The sequence below is a fragment of the Cajanus cajan genome, chromosome 9 (genome assembly GCF_000230855.2).
Source record: "Cajanus cajan strain Asha chromosome 9, NIPB_CcT2T_4, whole genome shotgun sequence".
Lineage (NCBI taxonomy): Eukaryota > Viridiplantae > Streptophyta > Magnoliopsida > Fabales > Fabaceae > Cajanus > Cajanus cajan.
The window spans coordinates 32,005,678-32,015,895 of record NC_138525.1 but is presented as its reverse complement, the minus strand read 5'-3'; the positions used below and the strand labels follow the sequence as shown (position 1 = coordinate 32,015,895).

General features: G+C 41.0%; 1 protein-coding gene across 1 annotated transcript; it reads left to right on the top strand.

Moving 5' to 3' along the window:
• The first annotated feature begins 5,725 nt into the window (after positions 1–5,725).
• Positions 5,726–9,467, top strand: LOC109814479 (uncharacterized). Its single transcript, XM_083064305.1, has 9 exons — positions 5,726–5,795; positions 6,247–6,407; positions 6,543–6,890; positions 7,422–8,033; positions 8,224–8,312; positions 8,403–8,498; positions 8,772–8,946; positions 9,084–9,264; positions 9,352–9,467. Exons 1-9 carry the CDS (start codon positions 5,726–5,728, stop codon positions 9,465–9,467), a joined length of 1,848 nt encoding a protein of 615 aa, XP_082920431.1.
• The last annotated feature ends 751 nt before the right edge of the window (positions 9,468–10,218 follow it).

Below are 10,218 nucleotides of genomic sequence, written 5' to 3'. Positions count from 1 at the left end.
CCCGAACCGCATCGACAAGATCTGTTGAAAGTCTTGAACGAGGCATACGTGTCGCACACTATCTCCCAAGACGAGTTTGAGGGGATTGTTAGTCACATCAAGGCTAATGATCACCTCACCTTCATCGATGAAGAAATCCCCGCCGAGGGATCAAACCACAACAAGCCCTTGCACATCTCTATAAAGTGCAAGGAGTATCGCATCGCTAAAAGTCTTGGTAGATAATGGATCTTCCTTGAACGTAATGCCAAAAAGAACGCTCAAGCAATTGGCAATCAAGGGAGTCCAAATGCGCCCGAGCAACATGATCGTTCGAGCCTTCGATGGTTCTAAAAGAGAAGTGGTGGGAGAGATCAATTTTCCAATCCAAATTGGACCCACTATCTTCAACGTCGAATTCCAAGTGATGGATATTACTCCTGCATACAGCTGTCTCCTCGGCCGACCTTGGATTCATGATGCAAAAGCTGTACCCTCTACGCTCCACCAGAAAGTCAAATCCATTGTGGGTGACAAGCTGGTGACTGTACAAAATGAAGATGACATACTCATCAGCAAACCATCCACCATACCTTACGTGGATGCAGCGGAGGAAGCTTTAGAAACCGCCTTCCAAGCATTGGAAATCGCCAATGTCGAAACGTTTCCCCGAGAAATGAAGAAGGTAGCCTCCATGCTCACCAAGAACGGATACTTGCCAAGACAAGGATTAGGCAAGGACTCCCAAGGAATCCCGGAGCTACCCATTATCAAGGATAATCCGGGGAAACAAGGGTTAGGATACAACCCTAACAAAGTTCAAAGAACGAAGAGGAATCAAGATCCTTCTCGACGTTCTTTAAGCCAGATCTTTAGGAAGGCCGGTTCACAAGCGTCTAGGCCGGTCGTCGTCGTCAAAATTTTTTTTTTCCTTCTAATAGGGATGTGTAAATTCAGTGACTATTAGAGATCACTCCTCGGGGACAGCCCGACCCCCGAGCCTCGATAGGGCACATGTTTCCATTATGATTATAATAAAATCATTCTTCATTAATTCTTTATTGCTTCTTTTCTTGCTCGCAATAAAATTCTAAACCACATTATTTAACCCTGTTTGAATAAGCATAAATGAGGTTAAAATCATCTTAATAATCAATAAACCCGCATCATTTTTATGTGGAAATGTGCATGACAGCTTGGAGCACCTTTTCTTGGCATCAATAAGTGCCATCATGGATAAAGAAATCCTAAAGAGCAAAAGACCCGCTAGGAATCCCACAAAAGGGTGACCTAGGTAAAAGTTAGGGTTACAAAATAAGACCAAAAGACCCGCTAGGAATCCCACAAAAGGGTGACCTAGGCAAAAGTTAGGGTTACAAAATAAGACCAAAAGACCCGCTAGGAATCCCACAAAAGGGTGACCTAGGCAAAAATTAGGGTTACAAAATAAAAAGCCCGCTAAGACACCACAAATGGGTGTTTTAGGCAAAAGTAAGAGCCATCAAAAAAAGGAAAAAACAGAATAAATCCATGATGGTACCATCAATTGAATTCAACAAAGGGGCTCAAGAAAAGCTATCCAAGTTGTCAAAGCACAATAACAAAGATGTGCTTAACCTCATAAGTGTTTAAACAAACAAACCTAAACACAATAAGCCTACCTTGGCCATCCATGCTTACAAAAACAATTTTTCAAAAATAAAATAATCCCCTCTAAAACACAAACTTTTGAAAATATATCCTTTCCTTCTTTTCTCTCTTGTCCCAACGATTTTTGAATAATCTAGTGGAAACATGGAGATATAGTGGTCAATAGGAGGGTTGACACATCTCTTAAAGAAAGGGAAGAATCATTTGGTTGATGACACCAAAATCAAAATACGCATCATTCCTCGGTAACAGAAATCGGCAGAGCACAGTTCGTCTGGAGGAATGGCAAAATCCAAACAGAAAAATGCATCGGTTAATTCTTTTGAAAAAAGAATCAAATATAATTAGGTGCATCATACCGCATACATGCATACAGATGATAGGTGTACTGGAAGATCACTTATTCTCTGTTTATTGAAAAAACAAAAAAACAAAAAAAAAAAAAAAAAAACAAAACAAAACAAAACAAAAAAACAAAAAACAAAAAACAAAAAACAAAAAATATAAACTTCAGAAAAAAAAAACAATACGCCCGTATCATGTTCAGTACGCCCGTACCAAAATTGGGGTTATGAACAAATTTTCAACTCAACATGGGCGTACTGAAATGGATACGGCCGTATTGGCCATAAAGAAATTTTCAAAGACCTCGTCATGAGGCAATTGCATAAAATAGAAAATAGGAAAAATTGATTGTGTATGACAGCAGTCAACAAAAAGCCGAAAACGGAAAAGAGGCATGGGTACAAAAAATCCAACAAGAAAATTACAGAATAACTGAGCCTGGAGAGGCTCGCCGAAAGAATACTCTTTCAGAATAATTGAGCCTGGAGAGGCTTGTCGAAACAATACTCATACAGAATAACTGAGCCTGGAGAGGCTTGCCGAAAGAATACTCTCAGAATAACTGAGCCTGGAGAGGCTTGCCGAAACAATACTCCCACAAAATAATTGAGCCTGGAGAGGCTTGTCGAAATAATACTCCTTCAGAATAATTGAGCCTGGAGAGGCTTGCCGAAATAATACTCCTACAAAATAACTGAGCCTGGAGAGGCTTGCCGAAATAATACTCTCTCATAATAACTGAATTTAATTTCTTTAGCACTTTTAATTTCTGTACAGCAAAAGCCAAAAACATAAAAAAGGCAAAATACAGAAAAAGCCAAATCAGAAGAAAAGGCAAAATACAGAAAAAGCCGAAAATAAAAAAGGCAAGGATATAGAAAATCCAACAAACAATTTGTACCGAATAACTAAGCCTGGAGAGGCTTACCAAAATAATACTCCACATCCTCCACAGTATGCAGAATAACTGAGCCTGGAGAGGCTCGCAGAAATAATACTCCCCAGAGGGAACCTCAGCTCAAGCTCACGGGAAAATCCCCAGCGAGAGCTATCAAAGCAAGATCGACGCAATCCCCAATGGAAGTGCGATCATCCAAACAGTATATACAAGTCAAAGGACTTAACACTTCCTCAGTGGAAGATAGCTCTCCGACTCAAAGCGCTGAGCGAGGCTAAGCCTGTAGAGGCTTCCTAAATAATACTCTGGGATACAATAAGATCCCCAAATCCCCAATCGCCTACTCAAGAGGCATCCCTGCAAAAAGGAGAAGAAAATAAAAAAAATCAACAACAATTCCCCAAGCGGAATTTGGCTTTTCAGCCAATCATTGAACGTCAAGCGGATACGCCTAACAGAAGAGGCCAATCACAACTAATGACAAAATCCCCTAGCGGATAACAGCCTACACAGAGGCAACGAAATCAGAAAACTCAAAAGAGATACCCGAATAAGGACAACCGGGATACTCCACCCACGTCAAAAGGACGTCAGCCAAACATAAGGCATCGCTCAACTCAGAGAGAGAGCATCTGTGTCTACACCCCAAGGAGTCAAAAATTCCCCATGGGTACCAACAATGCAATGCAAGTTGGGGCACAAGAACCTATGAATGACTGCACATCCCCTAGACGGATCCCTGCGTTATCCAGCCCTCAGCGGCACAAAATCAGAAAAACCGTCGAAGCAGCATCGTGGACTGTGGAGACAAAAATCATATCAAATCATTGCCGAAGTGATCAGAAGACACGGAAGCAGGCCTGGAGAGGCAATACTCAACTGCTGAATGTTAAGAGGCAGGACCTGGAGAGGGTAAACTCAACTGCTGAATGTTAAGAGGCAGGACCTGGAGAGGGTAAACTCAACTGCTGAATGTTAAGAGGCAGGACCTGGAGAGGGTAGACTCAACTGCTGAATGTTAAGAGGCAGGACCTGGAGAGGGTAAACTCACACTGCTGAATGTTAAGAGGCAGGACCTGGAGAGGGTAAACTCACACTGCTGAATGTTAAGAGGCAGGACCTGGAGAGGGTAAACTCACACTGCTGAATGTTAAGAGGCAGGACCTGGAGAGGGTAAACTCACACTGCTGAATGTTAAGAGGCAGGACCTGGAGAGGGTAAACTCACACTGCTGAATGTTAAGAGGCAGGACCTGGAGAGGGTAAACTCACACTGCTGAATGTTAAGAGGCAGGACCTGGAGAGGGTAAACTTAGCTACCGAGGTTGTCAGGAGCGCCGAGGTATGCAACAACCTGGAGAGGTTACTCAACAATTTTCCACCGGAAGACGCTACAAGTCAGAAGGTCGGCGCATCACCCGGACAATTGGGTCAACTCCTTTACTTGTCAGCCGGTACACTAAAAGGCCGTCCGACTAAGTAAAGGGGGGGCAGCTGTAGACCCCTAAAATTGTCCGGGTCGGAAATAAAGCTTGAAGACTCTCGAAGACTGAAGGAAGATCAGCCAGAAGGACCCCTGGAAGGCCCTAGGAGGGTTCTCTGTAGGTCTAGAGGTCTTAGAATAGCTCAAAATCAGGAAGTGGAGGGAATGAAGCCCAATACGGCCGTACTGAACTTAATACGGCCGTATTGAAGCTTCAATACGGCCGCAGTGAACTCAATACGGTGTATTGAAGTTTCTGAAAACTTCAATACGGCCGTATTGAAATCAATACGCCTGTATTGAAGCTTCAATACAGCCGCAGTGAACTCAATACGGGCGCATTGAAATTTCTGAATTTCAATACGGCCGTATTGAACTCAATACGGCCGTATTGAAGTTCAAAAATTTCAATACGGCCGTATTGCTCCTGTAGGCCGTATTGCGCCTATTCCCTATAAATATGACGTCAATTGGACGTCATTCCACACTTTTTGACTCAGTTTTGACTCCCTCCTTGAGTATTCTGGGGTTTTTGAGCAGTGTTCTGCCCTAGAAATCTCTCTGGGAGTCGATCCGACGAAGTTCTGGAATTCCGAGCACTTAGCTTGGAGATTCGAACCTAGTCGAAGGGAAATCCTCCAGATTTCCATAGTTAAAAGTTTTTAGGAAGGAGCGAGCGAGCTTGTAGAGCGAGGGAACGCCAAAAAGCTTCCCAGTTTTACTCAATATATAAAAGCACGCTTCAAGAGGTTTCTTCTTAAATCCTTCCTTTTACTGCTTTCTGTGTGCATATTTAAACTGTCATCATGTAGATAGTTAATTTATAATCGCTTATAATAAATAGGGGTAATTTAGTAATTTTACGCTATTATTTTAGAAATAATCTGTCATAGGGAACCTGAAAGGGGCGCTGTGGGGTGTTAACACCTTCCCCACGCGTAACCGACTCCCTTACCCGACTCTGGTTGTAATGGCCAAAGTTGATTTATAAAATCAATTGCCTTATCCCTTTTTCCAATGTTTTGAGTAAAACATTGGTGGCGACTCCACGAACCCTCCTTTTGCGAAAACCACTAATCCATGGAGGGTCCCGCTTGGGATTAATATGGATTGGTGAGCCTTTTAATAAAATTGCTCGTTTGACGAGGTCTCAGTTTGAGAATAAGTCATTCTAGCAATCCACACTTTTAAACAAATAAAAGAGTCCAACCATCCTTCGCGAATGCCGAAAGCCCGTTTCGGGCCGGTGGCGACAAGGTGGAGGTGAACATACCTCTGTTGGATGCCATTAAGAAAATTCCCAGATATACTAAGTTCCTGAAGGAGTTGTGCACCCACAAAAGGAAATTGAAGGGAAATGAGCGAATCAACATGGGTAGAAATGTCTCAACACTTATAGGTAAATCTGTTCCACACATTTCTGAAAAATGTAAGGACCTAGGTACATTTTGTATACCTTGCATTATTGGTAACAATAAATTTGAAAATGCCATGCTTGGTTTAGGAGCTTCAATTAATGTCATGCCTCTGTCCATTTTTAAATTTTTGTCTCTTGGACCTCTACAACCTACGAGTGTGGTCATTCAGTTGGCTAATAAGAGTGTTGCCCACCCCACAGGTTTTGTAGAGGATGTCTTGGTTCGGGTTGGTGAACTTATTTTTTCTGTAGATTTTTATGTTATTGATATGGAGGAGAGATTCTCCCATGGTTCTGTCCCAATCATTCTAGGAAGACCATTTTTGAAAACAGCCTAGACCAAGATTGATGTTTATGCTAGCACTTTATCTATGGAATTCAGTGATATTGTTATTCATTTTAATATTCTGGATGCCATGAAATTTCCTTCTAAAGACCATTCTTTTATTTCGTACTGAACTGATTGACGATATAGTTGATGAGCACATTCCTGATTTTGATTCTTTTCATGTTAAGACACATTCATTTTTATCTAATTTGTATAACTATGTTTCATGCATTGAGTCTGAATCAGAATTTGAGTTTGGAAGTGAATTTAATTGTGATGATACATCTGAATTTGATATTTTGGTTGTTGTACCTCTCAATCTTGATTTTATAGAGTCAAAATGCACTAACCATGTTGTAGGAAGTACAAAAGAATCTGACTTGTAGGTTGAGGTACAGGTTGCGGAACCCTTTGTCCCTTCTCTAGTTCCTTCTGATGTTTAGCCAACACCCACACCAGAGTTGAAGCCTCTTCTAGTGAACCTCAAGTATGCTTACTTGGAGGATAATAAGAGATTTCTTGTGATCATTTCCACCTCCCTTGATGTTGATCAAGATAAGAGGTTTTTGCATGTGCTCAGGGAACACAAGAAGGCGATTGGTTGGACCCTAGCAAACATTCCTAGTATTAGCCTATCCATGTGCATGCACAAGATACTATTGGAAGATAGAGCTAAACTAGTGAGACAGCCTCAAAGAAGAGTTAACTCGGTGATTCTAGACGTCATAAAGAAGGAGGTGACCAAGCTTCTACAAGCTGGGATCATTTATCCCATTTTTGATAGTCAATGGGTGAGTCCAGTCCACGTGGTCCCCAAGAAGACAAGCCTCACTGTTGTTAAGAATGAGAGGGACGAGCTCATACTCACCAGAGTGCAAAATAGTTGGATAGTCTGTATTGACTATCGGAGGCTCAACCAAGCAAAAAGGAAGGATCATTTTCCTCTACCCTTCATTGATTAGATGCTTGAGCATCTAGCAAGTAAATCTCATTACTATTTTCTTGATGATTTCTCTAGTTATTTTCAAATTCACATTGCTCCTAAGGATCAGGAAAAAACCACATTCACCTGCCCCTTTGGCACTTTTTCCTATAGGAGGATGCCTTTTGGCCTATGCAATGCCCATGGCACATTCCAGTGGTGCATGCTTAGTATTTTTAGTGACTTTCTTGAAAATTGCATAGAGGTTTTTATGGATGATTTTAATGTTTATGGATCCTCTTTTGACACTTATTTGGATAGTTTGCAAAAAGTTCTGAATAGATGTATTGAAACTAACCTTGTTCTTAATTTTGAGAAATGTCATTTCATGGTAGAGCAGGGTATAGTTTTAGGGCATATCATTTCTAGTAGGGGCATTGAGGTAGACCTTACAAAGATATTTGTTATTGCACAATTGCCTTACCCCTGTTGCATGCGAGAGGTGCGATCTTTTCTTGGCCATCCAGGTTTCTACAGGCACTTCATTAAGGACTTCAACAAGAAAGCCCTTCCACTATCCAACTTGTTGCAGAAGGATATTGACTTCAATTTTGATGACAGGTGTAAGGAGGCTTTTGACGGCCTCAAGAAAGTCTTGACCACCACTCCTATCATTCAGGCACCAGATTGGATAGTTCTCTTTGAGTTGATGTACGATGCTTCAAATTATGCATTAGGGGCTGTCCTAGCACAAAGGGTTGAGAAATTGTCCAGGGTGATATACTATGCTTCCAGGATGTTAGTTGCTGCTCAAGTAAATTACACAACCATGAAAAAAGAACTCTTAGCTTTTGTTTTTGCACTTGATAAATTTCGGTCATATTTTCTTGGTTCTCGTGTTGTTGTTTTTATAGATCATGCAGCTCTGAAGTACCTGTTGAAGAAGGCTAAGTCAAAGCCTAGGCTAATCAGATGGATGCTCTGGCTCCAAGAATTTGATTTGGACATCCGTGTTAGGAATGGAGCATAGAATTTGGTGGCAGACCATCTTAGCAGGATTGAGAGAGCTGAGGATGAAAGTACCTTGCCCATTCATGATGATTTTCTTAATGAACATTTGTTAACTATTTCTGTTCCTTCCCTCACCCCTTGGTTTGCAAATATTGTAAATTATTTTGTTGCTTCTGTTTTTACTCCTTTAGCATCTAGAGCTCAAATTGATAAACTTAAGAGCGATGCTAAATATTATGCTTGGGATGACCCCTATTTATGGAAGTTATGCAGTGATCAGGTAATTAGGAGATGCATTTTGGACCATGAGATTGACTTAGTCCTGTTGTTCTGTCATTATTCTACACCTAGTGGTCATCTTGGCATTTAGAGGACAGCTCGCAAGGTGCTTGATTATGGTTTCTACTGGCCCACCATCTTCAAAGATGCGTGGAAGATTTGCAGCACTTGTGAGCAGTGCTAGAGAGTAGGAGGATCCCTTTCCAGGAGACAGTAGATGCCTCAGCAACTTATGTTGTTCTGTGAGGTTTTTGACGTTTGGGGTATAGATTTCATAGGTCCTTTTCCTGTTTCTTTTGGTTATTCATATATTCTCCTGGATGTTGATTATGTTTCAACATGGGGTGGAAGCCAAAGCCACCAAAACTAATGATGCTCGGGTTGTTGTGGATTTTGTCTGATCTAACATATTTTGCAGGTTTGGTATTGTCAATGATTAAGGCACCCATTTTTGTAACAGATCCATACAGGCCTTGCTCAGGAAGTATGGGGTTGTTCATAGAATCTCTACACCCTACCACCCCCAAACTAATGGGCAAGCCGAGATTTCAAACAAGGAGATTATAAGGATCTTGAAAAAGATTGTACAACCCTACAAGAAAGATTGGAGCAACAGGCTGGAGGATGCTCTTTGGGCACATAGGATTGCTTACAAAGCACTCATAGGGATGCTCCTTATCAGGTTATATTTAGCAAAGCATGTCATCTTCCTGTGGAGATAGAGCATCGAGCCTACTAGGCTTTGAAGACCTGCAACTTCTCTATTGATCAGGCTGGAGAGAAAAGGAAGTTGCAACTAAATGAGCTTGATGAGATCCGCCTGGAAGCCTATGATAACTCTAAGTTCTACAAGGAGAAAACCAAGAAGTTCCATGACAGCTTGATATCTAGAAAGGACTTCACAGTTGGGCAGAAAGTTCTATTGTATAATTCAAGGCTCAATCTCATGGGTGGTAAGTTACGTTCTAAGTGGATTGGACCTTTTGTTGTTACTAATGTTTTTCCTTATGGTACAGTTGAAATCAAAAGTGAATCCACAGACAAGAGCTTCAAAGTTAATGGGCATCGTTTGAAGCGTTTCCTTAGAAACCCTTCCTTGTTGAATGCAGCTATAAAGGAGATTTCTTTGCTTGACCCCGCTTCTCTCCCACCATGACTCAGGGAGTTTTCTTTTTCTTTCTCCCTCTTTACTTTTATTGCACATGTCCAATTCTGTTGATTGTTCTGATTGCTATGATCTTATGTGTGTGCCACATTAGGATAATGTGTGGTTTAAGTGTGGGGGGAGATTGTTTTAGTTATATGTTTTAGGGTTTATTTATTATTTTTGGTTTAGGTTTTATGTTTAGGTTTGATGTACAATTTTGTATGTTTCTCTTTTATTTCTGGGTTTTGATAGTTTGTAGGCACTTACTTCACTCTTGGATATGAGTTTCTTAATATTTTATGGATTGAAATCCCTATCTTTCTCTGCTTGACAAGTTGATTATGAGGTTTGAGAGGTTGATTTGAATGTGACAGATTTACCCTGTGTAAGGTTTTGAGCCACTTCCTGTTCTTTCTTATGTGTTTTGCCTCTTGCTTGCTTGCACAATATCCTTGGCTTGACTCTGTTTGATATTTCTTAGATCATATGCATGTTTGGAAAGGATTAAGGCATTTTGATTCTGATAAGCCTTTAGCCAAATAAGCCTACCTTGAATTACCTCCTCTGATAACCCCTGCTGAGCCTGTTTCCCTTTCTTTGTTTGAAGCTCATTACATTCCTTAAGTGAAAAACCATGATTACCTTAACCTTAGGGAGTTTTGGAGCTTTGGAATTGTTTTGGGAATAAGTTCTTGAATAAGTGTGGGGGTGTGTGTATGTTTCATTGGATGATGTATATTGGCTAGTTGGTTCTTTATGC